At 42.6% G+C, this 26237-nt stretch overlaps 1 protein-coding gene across 1 annotated transcript in view; it reads right to left on the reverse strand.

Moving 5' to 3' along the window:
- The window catches only part of AREL1 (apoptosis resistant E3 ubiquitin protein ligase 1), a 293517-nt gene that overhangs the window by 131048 nt on the left and 136232 nt on the right, over positions 1-26237 (reverse strand). The window contains exons 13-17 of the mRNA XM_053697183.1: positions 15172-15351; positions 14956-15081; positions 6386-6515; positions 6252-6310; positions 6028-6117 (exon numbers count right to left, since the gene is read on the reverse strand). Of these exons, the coding sequence (XP_053553158.1) occupies positions 6028-6117; positions 6252-6310; positions 6386-6515; positions 14956-15081; positions 15172-15351 (585 nt within the window). The remainder of the gene's footprint in view (positions 1-6027; positions 6118-6251; positions 6311-6385; positions 6516-14955; positions 15082-15171; positions 15352-26237) is intronic.

The following is a 26237-nucleotide window of genomic DNA, read 5'->3' on the forward strand; positions in this document are numbered from 1 at the left end:
TCAGCGCACTCTGTTCTCACCCCAGAGTGATCACGCTTGCCTCTTAGTTCTGGTAACTTAGCCAAAACTTCAGTCATAACAGTAGCCATATCTTGTAATGTTATCTGTAATGGCTGCCCAGATGTACTAGGCGCCATAATATCACGCACCTCCCGGGCGGGAGACGCAGGTACTGACACGTGAGGCGAGTTAGACGGCATAACTCTCCCCTCGCTGTTTGGTGAAATTTGTTCAATTTGTACAGATTGGCTTTTATTTAAAGTAGCATCAATACAGTTAGTACATAAATTTCTATTGGGCTCCACCTTGGCATTGGAACAAATGACACAGGTATCTTCCTCTGAATCAGACATGCTTAACACACTAGCAATAAACATGCAACTTGGTTACAATCTTATTTAACAAAAACGTACTGTGCCTCAAAGAAGCACTAAACGATCAAATGACAGTTGAAATAATGAACTGAAAAAACAGTTATAGCATCACTCTTTAAAAACAACACAACTTGTTAGCAAAGGTTTGTTCCCATTAGTAAAGCAACACTAATTAAATTTTAAACATAAAAATCACAGAGCAACGTTTTAAAACACAGTCACTATATAAATCTCACAGCTCTGCTGAGAGAATCTACTTCCCTTCAAAGAAGTTTGAAGACCCCTGAGTTCTGTTAGAGATGAACCGGATCATGCAGAAAATATAAGTGTAACTGACTGGAAATTTTTTGATGCGTAGCAAAGAGCGCCAAAAACGGCCCCTCCCCCTCACACACAGCAGTGAGAGAGAAACGAAACTGTCATAATCAAAACAAGCAAACTGCCAAGTGGAAAAATAATGCCCAAATATTTATTCACTCAGTACCTCAGAAATGCAAACGATTCTACATTCCAGCAAAAACGTTTAACATGAATTAAATACCTATTAAAAGGCTTAATGTACTTTTACAGAGTAATTCCGGTGAAATACCATCCCCAGAATACTGAAGTGTAGAGTATACATACATGTCATTATAACGGTATAGCAGGATTTTCTCATCAATTCCATTCAGAAAATAAAAACTGCTACATACCTCAATGCAGATTCAACTGCCCGCTGTCCCCTGATCTGAAGCTTTTACCTCCCTCAGATGGCCGAGAAACAGCAATATGATCTTAACTACTCCGGTTAAAATCATAAGAAAAAACTCTGGTAGATTCTTCTTCAAACTCTGCCAGAGAAGTAATAACACGCTCCGGTGCTATTGTAAAATAACAAACTTTTGATTGAAGTTATAAAAACTAAGTATAATCACCATAGTCCTCTCACACCTCCTATCTAGTCTTTGGGTGCAAGAGAATGACTGGGGGTGACGTAGAGGGGAGGAGCTATATAGCAACTCTGCTGGGTGAATCCTCTTGCACTTCCTGTAGGGGAGCAGATAATATCCCAGAAGTAATGATGACCCGTGGACTGATCACACATAACAGAAGAAATAGGGTATATAGCTCATATAAGATATAGTATATCCTTTCATCCAATAGGAGGCTTTCAACTCGGAACTTTATGCATATGTTTGTATTTTATTATTAGTCAAATAGGATTATGGTTTTATTAATATTTAGATCAAGTGTGTTTTTAATTTGTATTAAGCCTGAAAAACGGCCAACTGATGGCTCAGAAACGCATTGCTGATTTAAATAAATAACGTTTTGTATTCTAACACTTGCTCGCTGTACTTATCGGAAGTTGGATTACGTGGTCCTGTTGATTATGTTGTGTTGTGGAATTAGCTGTTACCACTAGTTACAGTGTTGTGTGGTGAACAGCCAGTTGGGTGGCTAAGAAGTTCCAGCTTGGGCTGAGCACCTGAAGGTGCATAATATATGCAAGTGTCATTGTTCTACTTTATGTTATACTGTTGTGACTGTGTGGCACCCTTTATGTTATACCGTTGTGACTACACTAGGCCATGTGGCGCCCTTTATGTTATACCGTTGTGACTGTACTAGGCCATGTGGCGCCCTTTATGTTATACCGTTGTGACTGCACTAGGCCATGTGGCGCCCTTTATGTTATACCGTTGTGACTGTACTAGGCCATGTGGCGCCCTTTATGTTATACCGTTGTGACTGTACTAGGCCATGTGGCGCCCTTTATGTTATACCGTTGTGACTGTACTAGGCCATGTGGCGCCCTTTATGTTATACCGTTGTGACTGCACTAGGCCATGATGTGGCGCCCTTTATGTTATACCGTTGTGACTGTACTAGGCCATGTGGCGCCCTTTATGTTATACCGTTGTGACTGTACTAGGCCATGTGGCGCCCTTTATGTTATACCGTTGTGACTGTACTAGGCCATGTGGCGCCCTTTATGTTATACCGTTGTGACTGTACTAGGCCATGTGGCGCCCTTTATGTTATACCGTTGTGACTGCACTAGGCCATGTGGCGCCCTTTATGTTATACCGTTGTGACTGTACTAGGCCATGTGGCGCCCTTTATGTTATACCGTTGTGACTGTACTAGGCCATGTGGCGCCCTTTATGTTATACCGTTGTGACTGTACTAGGCCATGTGGCGCCCTTTATGTTATACCGTTGTGACTGTACTATGCCATATGGCGCCCTTTATGTTATACCGTTGTGACTATGTGGCGCCCTTTATGTTATACCGTTGTGACTGTACTAGGCCATATGGCGCCCTTTATGTTATACCGTTGTGACTATGTGGCGCCCTTTATGTTATACCGTTGTGACTGTACTAGGCCATATGGCGCCCTTTATGTTATACCGTTGTGACTATGTGGCGCCCTTTATGTTATACCGTTGTGACTGTACTAGGCCATGTGGCGCCCTTTATGTTATACCGTTGTGACTGTACTAGGCCATGATGTGGCGCCCTTTATGTTATACCGTTGTGACTGTACTAGACCATGTGGCGCCCTTTATGTTATACCGTTGTGACTGCACTAGGCCATGTGGCGCCCTTTATGTTATACCGTTGTGACTGTACTAGGCCATGTGGCGCCCTTTATGTTATACCGTTGTGACTGTACTAGGCCATGTGGCGCCCTTTATGTTATACCGTTGTGACTGTACTAGGCCATGTGGCGCCCTTTATGTTATACCGTTGTGACTGTACTAGGCCATGTGGCGCCCTTTATGTTATACCGTTGTGACTGTACTAGGCCATGTGGCGCCCTTTATGTTATACCGTTGTGACTGCACTAGGCCATGTGGCACCCTTTATGTTATACCGTTGTGACTGTACTAGGCCATGTGGCACCCTTTATGTTATACCGTTGTGACTGTACTAGGCCATGTGGCGCCCTTTATGTTATACCGTTGTGACTGTACTAGGCCATGTGGCGCCCTTTATGTTATACCGTTGTGACTGTACTAGGCCATGTGGCGCCCTTTATGTTATACCAATGTGACTGTACTAGGCCATGTGGCGCCCTTTATGTTATACCGTTGTGACTGTACTAGGCCATGTGGCGCCCTTTATGTTATACCGTTGTGACTATGTGGCGCCCTTTATGTTATACCGTTGTGACTGCACTAGGCCATGTGGCGCCCTTTATGTTATACCGTTGTGACTGCACTAGGCCATGTGGCGCCCTTTATGTTATACCGTTGTGACTGTACTAGGCCATGTGGCGCCCTTTATGTTATACCGTTGTGACTGTACTAGGCCATGTGGCGCCCTTTATGTTATACCGTTGTGACTGTACTAGGCCATGTGGCGCCCTTTATGTTATACCGTTGTGACTGTACTAGGCCATGTGGCGCCCTTTATGTTATACCGTTGTGACTGTACTAGGCCATGTGGCGCCCTTTATGTTATACCGTTGTGACTGTACTAGGCCATGTGGCGCCCTTTATGTTATACCAATGTGACTGTACTAGGCCATGTGGCGCCCTTTATGTTATACCGTTGTGACTGTACTAGGCCATGTGGCGCCCTTTATGTTATACCGTTGTGACTGTACTAGGCCATGTGGCGCCCTTTATGTTATACCGTTGTGACTGCACTAGGCCATATGGCGCCCTTGATGTTATACCGTTGTGACTGCACTAGGCCATGTGGCGCCCTTTATGTTATACCGTTGTGACTGCACTAGGCCATGATGTGGCGCCCTTTATGTTATACCGTTGTGACTGTACTAGGCCATGTGGCGCCCTTTATGTTATACCGTTGTGACTGTACTAGGCCATGTAGCGCCCTTTATGTTATACCGTTGTGACTGTACTAGGCCATATGGCGCCCTTTATGTTATACCGTTGTGACTATGTGGCGCCCTTTATGTTATACCGTTGTGACTGTACTAGGCCATGTGGCGCCCTTTATGTTATACCGTTGTGACTGTACTAGGCCATGTGGTGCCCTTTATGTTATACCGTTGTGACTGTACTAGGCCATGTGGCGCCCTTTATGTTATACCGTTGTGACCCTACTAGGCCATGATGTGGCGCCCTTTATGTTATACCGTTGTGACTGTACTAGGCCATGTGGCGCCCTTTATGTTATACCGTTGTGACTGTACTAGGCCATGATGTGGCGCCCTTTATGTTATACCGTTGTGACTGTACTAGGCCATGTGGCGCCCTTTATGTTATACCGTTGTGACTGTACTAGGCCATGTGGCGCCCTTTATGTTATACCGTTGTGACTGTACTAGGCCATGTGGCGCCCTTTATGTTATACCGTTGTGACTGTACTAGGCCATGTGGCGCCCTTTATGTTATACCGTTGTGACTGTACTAGGTCATATGGCGCCCTTTATGTTATACCGTTGTGACTGTACTAGGCCATGTGGCGCCCTTTATGTTATACCGTTGTGACTGTACTAGGCCATGTGGCGCCCTTGATGTTATACCGTTGTGACTGCACTAGGCCATGTGGCGCCCTTGATGTTATACCGTTGTGACTATGTGGCGCCCTTTATGTTATACCGTTGTGACTATGTGGCGCCCTTGATGTTATACCGTTGTGACTATGTGGCGCCCTTTATGTTATACCGTTGTGACTATGTGGCGCCCTTTATGTTATACCGTTGTGACTATGTGGCGCCCTTTATGTTATACCGTTGTGACTGTACTAGGCCATGTGGCGCCCTTTATGTTATACCGTTTTGACTGCACTAGGCCATGTGGCGCCCTTTATGTTATACCGTTGTGACTGTACTAGGCCATGTGGCGCCCTTTATGTTATACCGTTGTGACTGTACTAGGCCATGATGTGGCGCCCTTTATGTTATACCGTTGTGACTATGTGGCGCCCTTTATGTTATACCGTTGTGACTATGTGGCGCCCTTTATGTTATACCGTTGTGACTGTACTAGGCCATGTGGCGCCCTTTATGTTATACCGTTGTGACTGTACTAGGCCATGTGGCGCCCTTTATGTTATACCGTTGTGACTGTACTAGGCCATGTGGCGCCCTTTATGTTATACCGTTGTGACTGCACTAGGCCATGTGGTGAGTTTATCTATCCTCAAAATAAACATGCAATGGAACCCGCCATGTTCACAGAAACATATTGACTGGTCCTCCATAAATGATCACATTTTATTCAAGCCTGAAGATGAAGAGCCGCTGCCCAGTCTATCAGAAAGACAGAATACAAACAAAACTGGTGATGGCAGAGAGTATCAAACACCTAAAAAGTCACGGTTTAAGGCTCTGGGTTTCTGTCCAGTTCTTATAAAAAGGCTAATGGTGAGTGCTGAGCCAAAATAACAAAAATACTGAATGTGGATTTATTTCCTGACTTAAGTGCTGCTGTGGCCTTAGAATGATAAGGTTGTATGAATGGCAATTTAGAGAAACTCAGTGTAAAAGAAAGATATTCCACAAGTTGGGTGGCAAGTCAATCTAGAACTGGTAATAATTCTTTACTCTAGAACCAGAAAAGCAGGGCAATGAAGAACATGTAAAGGAATCTAGAATGGTAAAGCAAGAGAGGCTAATTTAGAGGAGAAAAACATAATATAAAGCTAAAGAGAAGGGAGGAAGAGATGAGCCTGTCTGAAATGTCTCTATTACCTTTTCTCGGAAGTACCACGAGCCACCAATGATCACAGCATGAGCCTGGAAATCCTGCACTGCAATATGCCCGGTGCCGCACATGAGGAGCTAAAAGATAAGTTACCATGAAGAGTTACTCCTAGACCAACAAATAGTTCCTTTTTATTCCCCCCCTTCATGCTCTGTGCTCATGTTTATCCATATACCAATACGGTCCTGCCCCCACAAACACCAATACTTACCTCTAATTCATTCTCATCAAATATGGCGAGAAGATTGTCTGGCACCAGCTCATTTAGTCCTGTGGTGACAAAGAAATATCCTTCAGTATTAGACCACGTTTGCCTTCCTCTCATCCCTTCTCCAATCTCATTACCTTTTAAGAAATGTTCCACCTCCTCTCGCACCTGATTGCACAGTCGATGCTGAGCCAAAAGGTTCAGGTAATAAAGTTTGTTCTCATTGGTCACTTCAATCTGAGACCCCCCCGGGATCAGTTCCACCACCTATCGGAAAAAGAAAATTTATGCTTACCTGATAAATGTATTTATTTTTTGACACGATGAGTCCACGGATCATCTTAATTACTAATGGGATATTCACCACCTGGTCAGCAGGAGGCGGCAAAGAGCACCACAGCAAAGCTGTTAAATAGCTCCTCCCTTCCCTCCCACTCCAGACATTCAACCGAAGTTAAGGAAAGAAAGGAAAAACCAAGGTGCAGAGGTGTCTGAAGTTAATAATAAAAAACACCCTGTATTACAAGAACAGGGCGGGCCGTGGACTCATAGTGTCAAAAAAGAAATACATTTATCAGGTAAGCATAAATTTTCTTTTCTTTTTTATGACACAATGAGTCCACGGATCATCTTAATTACTAATGGGATTCAATACCCAAGCTAGAGTACACAGATGATATGGGAGGGACAAGACAGGGAACCTAAATGGAAGGCACCACTGCTTAAAGAACCTTTCTCCCAAAAGCGGCCACAGCTGAGGCAAGTGTGTCAAATTTGTAGAACTTTGAAAAAGTGTGAAGAGAGGACCAAGTTGCAGCCTTGCAAATCTGTTCCACGGAAGCTTCATTTTTGAATGCCCATGAGGAAGCAACAGCCCTCGTGGAATGATCCGTAACCCTCTCTGGAGGCTGCTGTCCAGCAGTCTCATATGCAAAACGTATGATACTCTTCAGCCAAAAAGAAAGAGAAGTAGCCGTAGCTTTCTGACTCTTACGTTTTCCTGAGAAAACCACAAACAAAGCAGAAGACTGACGAAAAAATATTTAGTCGCCTGCAGATAAAACTTTAAAGCACGAACTACGTCCAAATTGTGCAGAAGACGCTTCTTCTGGGAAGAAGGATTAGAACACAAGGAAGGAACAACAATCTCCTGATTAATGTTCTTATCAGAAACAACCTAAGGAAGAAATCCTAATTTAGTCTGTAAAACTACCTTATCGGAGTAGAAAATATGATAAGGGAATTCAGACAGCAATGCCAAGAGTTCCAAGACTCTACGAGCAGAAGAAATAGCAACAAGAAATAAAACTTTCCAAGATAACAACTTAACATCTAAGGAATACATAGACTCAAACGGAGGCCGTTGAAAAACATTGAAAACCAAATTCAAACTCCATGGAGGAGTAACTGGTTTGAACAAAGGCCTAATCCTAACCAAGGCCTGACAAAAAAATTGAACATCTGGAACATCTGCCAGACGTTTGAGTAACAAAATAGATAAAGCAGAGATTTGACCCTTTAGAGAACTTGTCGACAACCCTTTCTCCAAACCCTCTTGGAGAAAAGACAAAATTCTAGGAATCCTAACTCTACTCCATAAGTAGCCTTTGGATTCACACCAATATAGATATTTACGCCATATCTTAAAGTAAATTTTTCTAGTCACAGGCTTACAAGCCTGAATCATGGTCTCAATGACCAATTCAAAAAAAACCCTGCTTGGATAAAACTAGGAGTTCAATCTCCAAACAATCAGCTTCAGAGAAACTAGATTTGGATGAAGGAAGAGACCTTGAATTAAAAGGTCCTTTCTCAGCGAAAGACTCCAAGGTGGCCGAGATGACATGTCCACGAGATCTGCATACCAAATCCTGCGAGGTCAGGCCAGTGCAATGATGCCTCTCCTGCTTGATTCGAGCAATGACCCGAGGAAGAAGAGCAAACGGAGGAAATAGGTATACTAGACTGAAAGTCCAAGGGACCACCAGAGTATCTATAATTTCCACCTGGGGGGCCGTGTACCTCGATCCGTATCTCGGGAGCTTGACATTCTGACGAGATACCAGGAGATCCAATTCTGTCTGACCCCACTTGAGAATCAGGCTGGAAAACCCTTCTAGATGAAGTACCCACTCCCCCGGATAAAAGGTCTGCCTGTTTAGGAAGTCCGCCTCCCAGTTGTCCACCCCTGGTATGTGGATCGCCGACAGGCAGCAAGAGTGGGCCTCCGCCCACTGAATTATCTTGGTTACCTCTCTCACCACTAAGGAACTTATCGTTCCTCCCTGATGATTGATGTAAGCTACTGACCTTATGTTATCCGACTGGAACCGGATAAGCAGGACCGATGCTAACTGAGGCCAGGCCAGAAGAGCATAAAAGATCGTTCTCAGCTCCAGCATGTTTATAGAAAGAACAGACTCTGACTAAGTCCAAGTTCCCTGAGCCTTTAGGGAGCCCAAGACTGCTCATCATCCTAGACAACTGACAACAGACCCAAGATGGTCTGTGAAAACAGGTTCACTTGGAGAGATGATCCCGAGACAATCACCATAGAAGAGAATCCATTGACTCCTGCTCCCAAAGTATTCGAGGAGACAATTCCACAAAATTTCCGTTCCATTGCCATAGCATACTCAACTGCAGAGGTCTGAGATGGGACCTAGCAAATGGGATGATGTCCTTTGCCGCTACCATCAGCCCGATTACCTCCATGCACTGAGCCATTGATGGCCGAGGAGTGGACTGAAGAGCTAGACAAGTATCGAACATTTTTTATTTCCCGACTACTGTCCGAAAAATCTTCATTGATAGGGAATCTATTATTTTTCCCAAGAAAAAACCCTTGTACTTGGGACTAAGGAACTCTTTCCCAAATATACCTTCCGTCCGAGAAATCTCAGGAAGGACAACAACATATCCGTGAAGGATCTTGCTTGTTGTTGAATGGAAATATGCTCAAATGCGTCTTTAAAACCACAGCTGTCGAAGATTGACCCTCTTGAATCAAGGGAGAATGGTACTCTAAGGAATTTTTAAGACTCTTGAGATCTAAAATAGATCTGAAGGTTCCCTCAAAGACCTGCCCATGGGAGAAAAAGTCCAAAACTCCATATTGTATCCCTGGGATACAGAGTCCTCCCAGATTGGGGGCAGGCCAATCCTAGTGTCTTTAGTTCACCAACAGGATTCTTGGATTGCTTTCCTATTCCAAGATTAACTGGTTCACCAGGAAATTTAGACTGCTCCTGCATTGGAAGAAGAAGTAGAACAACTTCCTTTAACAGTTCAAAAAAAACTAACATACACTGATCACAGTTTTCTTATCCTGAGGGAAGGAATGTCCCTTACCTCTCGTAATATCAGAGAGACTTTCCGATAAAACAGGTCCAAACAAGGTCTGTCCCTTGTAGGGAATAACCAAAAGTTTATACTCAGATGAGTCATACGCAAACCAATATCTTTCCTCTAACGCTCTGCGGGCCATGTGGCAAAGCCAGAAATCTTAGCTCCCAACTTTGAAGTGGAGCCTCTGAAATAAAGGAGTTGGCTAAATTAATTGCCTTAAACCAATCCTAGATTTCTTTGAGAGGAGTGTCTGTCCAAATAGAATCAGACAACGCACCAAAATGGTACGCCACCATGCTGGTGACAAGTAATGCAAACCGCAGGTAGTTGTAGACTCTCACGTACACCCAATCCCTGGATACCATTGACAAGACTCCTTGATAGAGTCTGTGATCACTGGGGAAAAAGGGGGGGGCAGTTTCTCCCTATCCTTCCAATCATCCTTGTAAAGTTAACTGGACTTATTGGAACTGACTAAGCCGGAGATGTCAGCGTCATCCAGGGAAACAAGACCTTCCTAAAGTAACAAACTGAGGTTTTCAAGTTAAAAACTGAAAGATAACACTTCAGTATCAAACAAAGGAATTACACAGGCAGAGTCTGATATTTTCCCCTTATATACCACCGAAGTATCCTCCTCTTTGGGTTCCAGAGAAGAAAATTTGGAATAGCTACTTAAATACCTTTTCTCAAGTATTTTCCCGTAGCATGGGGAAAAAAAAAAAAAAAAACAGACAATGCATCAGAGATCGCGTCAACGATCTTAGGAAGCAATGTCTTGCAAAGAAATTCCAGGTGGAATTTGTGAGGAAAACGCAGGGCACTGAATGTGTGGGCTATATAAAAAACGTTACGGTCTCTTTAAATTTTAAAAAGTACTCACTCTGGCCTAAAGGTCCTTCTCCCTTCCAAAAAAAACGAAGTGTTTTAAAACAAATGCTGTCTTTATTAAAAAAAAAAAAGCGATGTAGCTGGAAAATTCAGCACTGAGCTGTCACTGAGCAGCCAGGAGCTGACATACATGTAGGGCACGCTTCTCTAAATGACTAAGTGTTCTCTGAGTACATAACCCTAAACGCAGACAATCTAGCTAAAGTTCTTCATGCCTTCCAATAATCGTACTAGATAAGAACGGTGCGCAACAAACTTGGCGCCATACAAGCTCCGCCCATCGTGGGCGTTTGAATATGCAATTCCCGGTCACCATTGTTATTGTACAAAAATAAGCCCCAGGGAACAATTAGCAGACTTTTCAGCTTCCTTTTGTCAGATAGCTGCTGGCTAAAATATTACAGTGAAACACCCTCCCACTGAGCCTCTCTGCTCATCGTTTATAATATGTAATGTCCCGGTCGGTTATTATTAGACATGAAACCGCCGGGAGAAGAGAGTCACCTGACACATTTAGCCTCAGTGCCTGCGTCCAAACTGCCTATAGCCCTAGTGCCTGCTTCCAAGCTGCCTTCTTGTGTCCCTTAATACCCTAGGGCAATCTGTCTCCTTTCAAAGAGCTCACTTATAATGAGGTCTGTAAAAAATTAAAGTGCCCAAATTTTTCTGAGTTTTCATTTCTACCCCCAGAAATAAAGTCAGCAAATACCTCATCTTCTGCCTGGCAGCAAGGCAGTTCTCAGCTTTGAGAGGTCCTCTCCCTCCCATGGACCTGAAATTAAACGAAATTCCTGAGTAAATACACCTCAGGTTTTCAGAGTAAGGGCAGCATCAGAATATGGGAGGCACAGTGAGAATTATGTCCCATCAGTTCTCATTGCTCTAAAGCCACCAAGGCTCTACTAAAGAGACTGATATGGACTACGACTACACCCTAGAACAAAGCAGCACAATCTTGCACTACTTTAAAAATAATAAACTCTTGATTGAAGAATCTTTTCTAGCACCTCACTTTACCACTTCCTATCACTAACGTAGGCAAAGAGAATGACTGGAGTGGAAGGGGAGGGAGGAGCTATTTAACAGCTCTGCTGTGGTGCTCTTTGCCACCTCCTGCTGACCAGGAGGTGAATATCCCATTAGTAATTAAGATGATCTGTGGACTCATTGTGTCATAAAAAAAAAGAAATAAGAGAAGCAGATACGTGAAAACGGCAGAAACGCGATGTGAGTCTTGGTCTGCAAGGAGCGATTCTCTTTCACAATGAAACTCAGTCTGTTTGATTTATTCTCAAGAACAAGAGCCCTAGGGGGAATTTTCTCAACTGAGCCCACTACAGGTGGAACTAAGGCTGGCACACCTTGTAGAGAGCTGGTTTATCATGTTTTTAGCTTAACGAGGAACAGGAGTTACAATTATTTGTTAGCTAAGATTCTGTATGGAAGTGTGAGGAGTCATATTTCATTCATCTTAAATCTCATTTAAAGTGATAATAAATCCTAGCATTTGTGAAACACTAGGATTTACCAGTGGAGTAAATAAAGGGGACTTCATGCTGAAAGTTCCTTTATTTGTTTGAAGCATTCGCCGCACTAAGCTCTCAGACAGCCCGCAGCAGAATGCTATATACACTATCACTACATACTGTGCCTCTGTATACACTATCACTGCATACTGTGCCTCTGTATACACTATCACTGCATATTATGTCTCTATATACACAATCACTACATACTGTGTCTCTATATACACTAGCAATGCATACTGTGTCTCTATATACACTATCACTGCATACTGTGTCACTATATACACTAGCAATGCATACTGTGTCTCTATATACACTATCACTACATACTGTGTCTCTATATACACTAGCAATGCATACTGTGTCTCTATATACACTATCACTACATACTGTGCCTCTGTATACACTATCACTGCATATTGTGTCTCTATATACACTATCACTACATACTGTGTCTCTATATACACTATCACTGCATACTGTGCCTCTGTATACACTATCACTGCATATTGTGTCTCTATATACACAATCACTACATACTGTGTCTCTATATACACTAGCAATGCATACTGTGTCTCTATATACACTATCACTGCATACTGTGTCACTATATACACTATCACTACATACTGTGTCTCTATATACACTATCACTACATACTGTGTCTCTATATACACTATCACTACATACTGTGTCTCTATATACACTATCACTGCATACTGTGTCACTATATACACTATCACTACATACTGTGCCTCTGTATACACTATCACTGCATATTGTGTCTCTATATACACTATCACTACATACTGTGTCACTATATACACTATCACTACATACTGTGCCTCTGTATACACTATCACTGCATATTGTGTCTCTATATACACTATCACTACATACTGTGTCTCTATATACACTATCACTGCATACTGTGTCTCTATATACACTATCACTGCATACTGTGTCTCTATATACACTATCACTACATACTGTGTCTCTATATACACTATCACTGCATACTGTGTCTCTATATACACTATCACTGCATACTGTGTCACTATATACACTATCACTGCATACTGTGTCTCTATATACACTATCACTGCATACTGTGTCTCTATATACACTATCACTGCATACTGTGTCACTATATACACTATCACTGCATACTGTGTCACTATATACACTATCACTACATACTGTGCCTCTGTATACACTATCACTACATACTGTGTCTCTATATACACTATCACTGCATACTGTGTCTCTATATACACTATCACTGCATACTGTGTCACTATATACACTATCACTGCATACTGTGTCACTATATACACTATCACTGCATACTGTGTCTCTATATACACTATCACTACATACTGTGTCTCTATATACACTATCACTACATACTGTGTCACTATATACACTATCACTACATACTGTGTCTCTATATACACTATCACTGCATACTGTGTCTCTATATACACTATCACTGCATACTGTGTCTCTATATACACTATCACTGCATACTGTGTCACTATATACACTATCACTGCATACTGTGTCACTATATACACTATCACTGCATACTGTGTCTCTATATACACTATCACTGCATACTGTGTCACTATATACACTATCACTACATACTGTGTCACTATATACACTATCACTACATACTGTGCCTCTGTATACACTATCACTACATACTGTGTCTCTATATACACTATCACTACATACTGTGTCACTATATACACTATCACTGCATACTGTGTCACTATATACACTATCACTACATACTGTGTCACTATATACACTATCACTGCATACTGTGTCACTATATACACTATCACTGCATACTGTGTCACTATATACACTATCACTACATACTGTGTCACTATATACACTATCACTGCATACTGTGTCTCTGTATACACTATCACTACATACTGTGTCACTATATACACTATCACTACATACTGTGTCACTATATACACTATCACTGCATACTGTGTCTCTGTATACACTATCACTACATACTGTGTCACTATATACACTATCACTACATACTGTGTCACTATATACACTACCACTGCATACTGTGTCACTATATACACTATCACTACATACTGTGTCACTATATACACTATCACTACATACTGTGCCTCTGTATACACTATCACTGCATACTGTGTCACTATATACACTATCACTACATACTGTGTCTCTGTATACACTATCACTACATACTGTGTCACTATATACACTATCACTACATACTGTGTCACTATATACACTATCACTGCATACTGTGTCACTATATACACTATCACTGCATACTGTGTCACTATATACACTATCACTACATACTGTGTCACTATATACACTATCACTACATACTGTGTCACTATATACACTATCACTGCATACTGTGTCTCTATATACACTATCACTGCATACTGTGTCTCTATATACACTATCACTGCATACTGTGTCTCTATATACACTATCACTGCATACTGTGTCACTATATACACTATCACTACATACTGTGTCACTATATACACTATCACTGCATACTGTGTCACTATATACACTATCACTACATACTGTGTCACTATATACACTATCACTACATACTGTGTCACTATATACACTATCACTGCATACTGTGTCACTATATACACTATCACTGCATACTGTGTCACTATATACACTATCACTACATACTGTGTCACTATATACACTATCACTGCATACTGTGTCTCTGTATACACTATCACTACATACTGTGTCACTATATACACTATCACTACATACTGTGTCACTATATACACTATCACTGCATACTGTGTCACTATATACACTATCACTGCATATTGTGCCACTGCATCTAGCTGAGGACACATGAGAGCTGCAGGAAGCACACAAATCATACTGACCTTCTCCAGCTGCCCCCCTTGTCCATATCTTTCCTCTGCAAAAACCAGGTCTGTGTCTGACACGTCATGAGAGAGGAGGTACAGAACTTTGGACTGGAAGAAGTCTGGGTCATCTGTCTCAAAGTACTGAAGAGGAAACACAGGTGAATAAAGTTATGTGCAGAGCAGGAATATGTCATTATCACACACCTCCCCGCGGTCCCTCCTACTGCGCACCTTGTAATGCATACGCAGTCCTATGATTTGTGCCAAGAAGGAGCGAGTGAATCGGGCCCTCACCAGTTGCTCACAACCTGCGCCCAGAGACGACTCAAACAGGCACTTTCCAACAACTCTGCCAGCAAACTCGTACAACTTGACACGTAAGCCTGCGGGCCGGAAAGGGTTTGGATGAACCTTATGGAAGAGACATGGCGTTATTCAGTCATATCGCTAGAGATTTAAAACAATAAAGGCAAGATTTTACTGCTAATGCAAGCAGAGCGCAGCCAACGCAAGCAAGAGCGCATCGGTAATGCAATCAAGACCGCAGCTAAATCAAACAAGAACGCAGCCAACGCAAGCAAGAGTGCATCGCAAATGAATTTAAGACTGCAACTAAAGCAAACAAGAGCGCATCGGTAATGCAATCAAGACCGCAACTAAATCAAACAAGAACGCAGCCAACGCAAGCAAGACTGCATCGCAAATGAATTTAAGACTGCAACTAAAGCAAACAAGAGCGCAGCCAACGCAAGCAAGAGCACAGTTAAATCAAGCAATAGTGCATTGCTAATGCAATCAAGACCGTAACTAAAGCAAACAAGAGCGCAGCCAACGCAAGCAAGAGCGCATCGGTAATGCAATCAAGACTGCATCGCAAATGAATTTAAGACCGCAGCTAAATCAAACAAGAACGCAGCCAACGCAAGCAAGAGCGCATCGCAAATGCAATCAAGACTGCATCGCAAATGAATTTAAGACCGCAGCTAAATCAAACAAGAACGCAGCCAACGCAAGCAAGAGCGCATCGCAAATGCAATCAAGACTGCATCGCAAATGAATTTAAGACTGCAACTAAAGCAAACAAGAGCGCAGCCAACGCAAGCAAGAGCACAGTTAAATCAAGCAATAGTGCATTGCTAATGCAATCAAGACCGTAACTAAAGCAAACAAGAGCGCAGCCAACGCAAGCAAGAGCACAGCTAAAGCAAACAAGAGCGCAGATAAAGCAAACAAGAGCGCAGCTAAAGAAAGCAAGAGCACAGCTAAAACAAACAAGAGCACAGCTAAAGCAAGCAAGCATCTAATGCAATCAAGACCGTAACTAAAGCAAACAAGAGCGCAGCCAAAGCAAGCAAGAGCACAGCTAAAACAAGCAAGAGCACAGCTAAAGCAAACAAGAGCGCAGCTAAAGCAAGCAAGAGCACAGCCAACGCAAGAAAGAGCACAGCTAAAGCAAACAAGAGCGCAGATAAAGCAAACAAGAGCGCAGCTAAAGAAAGCAAGCATCTAATGCAATCAAGACCGTAACTAAAGCAAACAAGAGCGCAGCCAAAGCAAGCAAGAGCACAGCTAAAACAAGCAAGAGCACAGCTAAAGCAAACAAGAGAGCAGCCAACGCAAGCAAGAGAGCAGCAAATGCAAGCAAGAGCACAGCTAAAGCAAACAAGAGCGCAGATAAAGCAAACAAGAGCGCAGATAAAGAAAGCAAGAGCGCAGCTAAAACAAACAAGAGCACAGCTAAAGCAAGCAAGCATCTAATGCAATCAAGACCGTAACTAAAGCAAACAAGAGCGCAGCCAAAGCAAGCAAGAGCACAGCTAAAACAAGCAAGAGCACAGCTAAAGCAAACAAGAGCGCAGCTAAAGCAAGCAAGAGCACAGCCAACGCAAGAAAGAGCACAGCTAAAGCAAACAAGAGCGCAGATAAAGCAAACAAGAGCGCAGCTAAAGAAAGCAAGAGCGCAGCTAAAACAAACAAGAGCACAGCTAAAGCAAGCAAGCATCTAATGCAATCAAGACCGTAACTAAAGCAAACAAGAGCGCAGCCAAAGCAAGCAAGAGCACAGCTAAAACAAACAAGAGCGCAGCTAAAGAAAGCAAGCATCTAATGCAATCAAGACCGTAACTAAAGCAAACAAGAGCGCAGCCAAAGCAAGCAAGAGCACAGCTAAAACAAGCAAGAGCACAGCTAAAGCAAACAAGAGAGCAGCCAACGCAAGCAAGAGAGCAGCAAATGCAAGCAAGAGCACAGCTAAAGCAAACAAGAGCGCAGATAAAGCAAACAAGAGCGCAGATAAAGAAAGCAAGAGCGAAGCTAAAACAAACAAGAGCACAGCTAAAGCAAGCAAGCATCTAATGCAATCAAGACCGTAACTAAAGCAAACAAGAGCGCAGCCAAAGCAAGCAAGAGCACAGCTAAAACAAGCAAGAGCACAGCTAAAGCAAACAAGAGCGCAGCTAAAGCAAGCAAGAGCACAGCCAACGCAAGAAAGAGCACAGCTAAAGCAAACAAGAGCGCAGATAAAGCAAACAAGAGCGCAGCTAAAGAAAGCAAGAGCGCAGCTAAAACAAACAAGAGCACAGCTAAAGCAAGCAAGCATCTAATGCAATCAAGACCGTAACTAAAGCAAACAAGAGCGCAGCCAAAGCAAGCAAGAGCACAGCTAAAACAAGCAAGAGCACAGCTAAAGCAAACAAGAGAGCAGCCAACGCAAGCAAGAGAGCAGCAAATGCAAGCAAGAGCACAGCTAAAGCAAACAAGAGCGCAGATAAAGCAAACAAGAGCGCAGCTAAAGAAAGCAAGAGCGCAGCTAAAACAAACAAGAGCACAGCTAAAGCAAGCAAGCATCTAATGCAATCAAGACCGTAACTAAAGCAAACAAGAGCGCAGCCAAAGCAAGCAAGAGCACAGCTAAAACAAGCAAGAACACAGCTAAAGCAAACAAGAGCGCAGCTAAAGCAAGCAAGAGCACAGCCAACGCAAGAAAGAGCACAGCTAAAGCAAACAAGAGCGCAGATAAAGCAAACAAGAGCGCAGCTAAAGAAAGCAAGAGCGCAGCTAAAACAAACAAGAGCACAGCTAAAGCAAGCAAGCATCTAATGCAATCAAGACCGTAACTTAAGCAAACAAGAGCGCAGCCAAAGCAAGCAAGAGCACAGCTAAAACAAGCAAGAGCACAGCTAAAGCAAACAAGAGAGCAGCCAACGCAAGCAAGAGAGCAGCAAATGCAAGCAAGAGCGCAGCTAAAGCAAACCAGAGTGCAGTTAAAGCAAACAAGAGAACAGCTAAAGCAAACCAGAGCGCAGGTAAAGCAAACAAGAGCACAGCTAAAGCAAACCAGAGCGCAGTTAAAGTAAACAAGAGCACAGCTAAAACAAACAAGAGAACAGCTAAAGCAAACAAAAGCGCAGCAAATGCAAGCAAAGGAAGAGCTAATGCATGTGAGAGCATAGACAACACTTCATGATTACTGCCGCTGATTCTTGAATAATGTAAGGTATTAACAAGGTAAAGGGACGAGGAGTTTGTATCTGAACATCAACCTTTATGCATAAAGCCGTTTACAGTTAAAATAGCGGCCTCCCTGAAGCCAGACAGACCGTCACACACACACATACAGAAGTAGTATACAGACCGTCACACACACATACAGAAGTAGTATACAGACCGTCACACACACATACAGAAGTAGTATACAGACCGTCACACACACACATACAGAAGTAGTATACAGACCGTCACACACACATACAGAAGTAGTATACAGACCGTCACACACACACATACAGAAGTAGTATACAGACCGTCACACACACATACAGAAGTAGTATACAGACCGTCACACACACACATACAGAAGTAGTATACAGACCGTCACACACACAGATACAGAAGTAGTATACAGACCGTCACACACACATACAGAAGTAGTATACAGACCGTCACACACACACATACAGAAGTAGTATACAGACCGTCACACACACATACAGAAGTATACAGACCGTCACACACACACATACAGAAGTAGTATACAGACCGTCACACACACACATACAGAAGTAGTATACAGACCGTCACACACAGAAGTAGTATACAGACCGTCACACACACACATACAGAAGTAGTATACAGACCGTCACACACACACATACAGAAGTAGTATACAGACCGTCACACACACATACACATACAGAAGTAGTATACAGACCGTCACACACACAGAAGTAGTATACAGACCGTCACACACATACAGAAGTAGTATACAGACCGTCACACACACATACAGAAGTAGTATACACACCGTCACACACACATACAGAAGTAGTATACAGACCGTCACACACACAGAAGTAGTATACAGACCGTCACACACACACATACAGAAGTAGTATACAGACCGTCACACACACACATACAGAAGTAGTATACAGACCGTCACACACACACATACAGAAGTAGTATACAGACCGTCACACACACACATACAGAAGTAGTATACAGACCGTCACACACACACATACAGAAGTAGTATACAGACCGTCACACACACATACAGAAGTAGTATACAGACCGTCACACACATACAGAAGTAGTATACAGACCGTCACACACACACATACAGAAGTAGTATACAGACCGTCACACACACATACACATACAGAAGTAGTATACAGACCGTCACACACACATACACATACAGAAGTAGTATACAGACCGTCACACACACACATACAGAAGTAGTATACAGACCGTCACACACACATACAGAAGTAGTATACAGACCGTCACACACACATACAGAAGTAGTATACAGACCGTCACACACACATACACAAGTAGTATACAGAGCGTCACACACACACATACAGAAGTAGTATACAGACCGTCACACACACATACAGAAGTAGTATACAGACCGTCACACACACATACAGAAGTAGTATACAGACCGTCACACACACATACAGAAGTAGTATACAGACCGTCACACACACATACAGAAGTAGTATACAGACCGTCACACACACATACAGAAGTAGTATACAGACCGTCACACACACATACAGAAGTAGTATACAGACCGTCACACACACACATACAGAAGTAGTATACAGACCGTCACACACACACATACAGAAGTAGTATACAGACCGTCACACACACACATACAGAAGTAGTATACAGACCGTCACATACACATACAGAAGTAGTATACAGACCGTCACACACACACATACAGAAGTAGTATACAGACCGTCACACACACATACAGAAGTAGTATACAGACCGTCACACACACATACAGAAGTAGTATACAGACCGTCACACACACATACACAAGTAGTATACAGAGCGTCACACACACACATACAGAAGTAGTATACAGACCGTCACACACACATACAGAAGTAGTATACAGACCGTCACACACACATACAGAAGTATACAGACCGTCACACACACATACAGAAGTAGTATACAGACCGTCACACACACACATACAGAAGTAGTATACAGACCGTCACACACACACAGAAGTAGTATACAGACCGTCACACACACACATACAGAAGTAGTATACAGACTGTCACACACATACAGAAGTAGTATACAGACCGTCACACACACATACAGAAGTAGTATACAGACCGTCACACACACACACACACAGAAGTAGTATACAGACCGTCACACACACACATACAGAAGTAGTATACAGACCGTCACACAAACATACAGAAGTAGTATACAGACTGTCACACACATACAGAAGTAGTATACAGACCGTCACACACACACAGAAGTAGTATACAGACCGTCACACACACACATAAAGAAGTAGTATACAGACCGTCACACACACACATACAGAAGTAGTATACAGACCGTCACACACACATACAGAAGTAGTATACAGACCGTCACACACACACAGAAGTAGTATACAGACCGTCACACACACACATACAGAATTAGTATACAGACCGTCACACACACACATACAGAAGTAGTATACAGACCGTCACACACAGAAGTAGTATACAGACCGTCACACACACACATACAGAAGTAGTATACAGACCGTCACACACACACACATACAGAAGTAGTATACAGACCGTCACACACACATACAGAAGTAGTATACAGACCGTCACACACACACATACAGAAGTATACAGACCGTCACACACACATACAGAAGTAGTATACAGACCGTCACACACACACACATACAGAAGTAGTATACAGACCGTCACACACACACACATACAGTAGTATACAGACCGTCACACACACACATACAGAAGTAGTATACAGACCGTCACACACACACACATACAGAAGTAGTATACAGACCGTCACACACACATACAGAAGTAGTATACAGACCGTCACACACACACATACAGAAGTATACAGACCGTCACATACACACATACAGTAGTATACAGACCGTCACACACACATACAGAAGTATACAGACCGTCACACACACACAAACAGAAGTATACAGACCGTCACATACACACATACAGAAGTATACAGACCGTCACATACACACATACAGTAGTATACAGACCGTCACACACACACATACAGTAGTATACAGACCGTCACATACACACATACAGTAGTATACAGACCGTCACATACACACATACAGTAGTATACAGACCGTCACACACACACACATACAGAAGTATACAGACCATCACACACACACATACAGTAGTATACAGACCGTCACACACACACATACAGTAGTATACAGACCGTCACATACACACATACAGTAGTATACAGACTGTCACACACACATACAGAAGAAGTATACAGACCGTCACACACACACATACAGAAGTATACAGACCGTCACATACACACATACAGAAGTATACAGACCGTCACATACACACATACAGAAGTATACAGACCGTCACATACACACATACAGAAGTATACAGACCGTCACACACACACATACAGAAGTATACAGACCGTCACATACACACATACAGTAGTATACAGACCGTCACACACACATACAGAAGAAGTATACAGACCGTCACACACACACATACAGAAGTAGTATACAGACCGTCACACACACACATACAGAATAAGTATACAGACTGTCACACACACACACAGAAGTAGTATACAGACTGTCACACACACACACAGAAGTAGTATACAGACCATCACACACATACAGAAGTAGTATACAGACCGTCACACACACATACAGAAGAAGTATACAGACCGTCACACACATACAGAAGTAGTATACAGACCGTCACACACACACATACAGAAGTAGTATACAGACCGTCACACACATACAGAAGTAGTATACAGACCGTCACACACACACATACAGAAGTAGTATACAGACTGTCACACACACATACAGTAGTATACAGACCGTCACACACATACAGAAGTAGTATACAGACCGTCACACACACACATACAGAATTAGTATACAGACCGTCACACACATACAGACAGAAGTAGTATACAGACCGTCACACACACACACATACAGAAGTAGTATACAGACTGTCACACACATACAGAAGTAGTATACAGACCGTCACACACACATACAGAAGTAGTATACAGACCGTCACACACACACATACAGAAGTAGTAAACAGACCGTCACACACACATACAGAAGTAGTATACAGACCGTCACACACACATACAGAAGTAGTATACAGACTGTCACACACACACATACAGAAGTAGTATAAAGACCGTCACACACACATACAGAAGTAGTATACAGACCGTCACACACACATACAGAAGTAGTATACAGACCGTCACACACACATACAGAAGTAGTATACAGACCGTCACACACACATACAGAAGTAGTATACAGACCGTCACACACATACAGAAGTAGTATACAGACCGTTACACACACATACAGAAGTAGTATACAGACCGTCACACACACATACAGAAGTAGTATACAGACCGTCACACACACATACAGAAGTAGTATACAGACCGTCACACACACATACAGAAGTAGTATACAGACTGTCACACACATACAGAAGTAGTATACAGACCGTCACACACACATACAGAAGTAGTATACAGACCGTCACACACATACAGAAGTAGTATACAGACCGTCACACACACACACATACAGAAGTAGTATACAGACCGTCACACACACATACAGAAGTAGTATACAGACCGTCACACACACATACAGAAGTAGTATACAGACCGTCACACACACATACAGAAGTAGTATACAGACCGTCACACACACACATACAGAAGTAGTATACAGACCGTCACACACACATACAGAAGTAGTATACAGACCGTCACACACACATACAGAAGTAGTATACAGACCGTCACACACACACATACAGAAGTAGTATACAGACCGTCACACACATACAGAAGTAGTATACAGACCGTCACACACACACATACAGAAGTAGTATACAGACCGTCACACACACACATACAGAAGTAGTATACAGACCGTCACACACACACATACAGAAGTAGTATACAGACCGTCACACACACACACAGAAGTAGTATACAGACCGTCACACACACATACAGAAGTAGTATACAGACCGTCACACACACATACAGAAGTAGTATACAGACCGTCACACACACACATACAGAAGTAGTATACAGACCGTCACACACACATACAGAAGTAGTATACAGACCGTCACACACACAAATACAGAAGTAGTATACAGACCGTCACACACAGAAGTAGTATACAGACCGTCACACACACATACAGATGTAGTATACAGACCGTCACACACACATACAGAAGTAGTATACAGACCGTCACACACACATACAGAAGTAGTATACAGACCGTCACACACACAAATACAGATGTAGTATACAGACCGTCACATACACACACATACAGAAGAAGTATACAGACCGTCACACACACACATACAGAAGTAGTATACAGACCGTCACACACACATACAGAAGTAGTATACAGACCGTCACACACACATACAGAAGTAGTATACAGACCGTCACACACACATACAGAAGTAGTATACAGACCGTCACATACACACATACAGAAGTAGTATACAGACCGTCACACACACACACAGAAGTAGTATACAGACCGTCACACACACACACAGAAGTAGTATACAGACCGTCACACACATACAGAAGTAGTATACAGACCGTTACACACACACAGAAGTAGTATACAGACCGTCACACACATACAGAAGTAGTATACAGACCGTTACACACACACAGAAGTAGTATACAGACCGTCACACACATACAGAAGTAGTATACAGACCGTCACACACATACAGAAGTAGTATACAGACCGTCACACACATACAGAAGTAGTATACAGACCGTCACACACATACAGAAGTAGTATACAGACCGTCACACACACATACAGAAGTAGTATACAGACCGTCACACACACACACACATACAGAAGTAGTATACAGACCGTCACACACACACACACACAGAAGTAGTATACAGACCGTCACACACACATACAGAAGTAGTATACAGACCGTCACACACACACATACAGAAGTAGTATACAGACCGTCACACTCACACATACAGAAGTAGTATACAGACCGTCACACTCACACACATACAGAAGTAGTATACAGACCGTCACACACACACATACAGAAGTAGTATACAGACCGTCACACACACACATACAGAAGTAGTATACAGACCGTCACACACACATACAGTAGTATACAGACCGTCACACACACATACAGAAGTAGTATACAGACCGTTACACACACATACAGAAGTAATATACAGACCGTCACTCACACACATACAGAAGTAGTATAGAGACCGTCACACACACATACAGAAGTAGTATACAGACCGTCACACACACACATACAGAAGAAGTATACAGACCGTCACACACACACATACAGAAGTAGTATACAGACCGTCACACACATACACATACAGAAGTAGTATACAGACCGTCACACTCACACATACAGAAGAAGTATACAGACCGTCACAAACACACATACAGAAGTAGTATAAAGACCGTCACACACACACATACAGAAGTAGTATACAGACCGTCACACACACACATACAGAAGTAGTATACAGACCGTCACACACACACATACAGAAGTAGTATAAAGACCGTCACACACACACATACAGAAGTAGTATAAAGACCGTCACACACACACATACAGAAGTAGTATACAGACCGTCACACACACACATACAGAAGAAGTATACAGACCGTCACACACACATACAGAAGTAGTATACAGACCGTCAGACAAACACATACAGAAGTAGTATACAGACCGTCACACACACACATACAGAAGTAGTATAAAGACCGTCACACACACACATACAGAAGTAGTATACAGACCGTCACACACACACATACAGAAGAAGTATACAGACCGTCACACACACATACAGAAGTAGTATACAGACCGTCACACACACACATACAGAAGAAGTATACAGACCGTCACACACACATACAGAAGTAGTATACAGACCGTCAGACAAACACATACAGAAGTAGTATACAGACCGTCACACACATACAGAAGTAGTATACAGACCGTTACACACACATACAGAAGTAGTATACAGACCGTCACACACACATACAGAAGTAGTATACAGACTGTCACACACACATACAGAAGTAGTATACAGACCGTCACACACATACAGAAATAGTATACAGACCGTCACACACACATACAGAAGTAGTATACAGACTGTCACACACATACAGAAGTAGTATACAGACCGTCACACACATACAGAAATAGTATACAGACTGTCACACACATACAGAAGTAGTATACAGACCGTCACACACACACACATACAGAAGTAGTATACAGACCGTCACACACACATACAGAAGTAGTATACAGTCCCGTCACACACACATACAGAAGTAGTATACAGACCGTCACACTCACACATACAGAAGTAGTATACAGACCGTCACACACACACATACAGAAGTAGTATACAGACCGTCACACACACACATACAGAAGTAGTATACAGACCGTCACACACATACAGAAGTAGTATACAGACCGTCACACACACAAACAGAAGTAGTATACAGACCGTCACACACACACATACAGAAGTAGTATACAGACCATCACACACACACATACAGAAGTAGTATACAGACCATCACACACATACAGAAGTAGTATAGAGACCGTCAC

This window comes from Bombina bombina, chromosome 1 (assembly GCF_027579735.1).
Source record: "Bombina bombina isolate aBomBom1 chromosome 1, aBomBom1.pri, whole genome shotgun sequence".
Classification (NCBI taxonomy): Eukaryota; Metazoa; Chordata; class Amphibia; order Anura; family Bombinatoridae; genus Bombina; species Bombina bombina.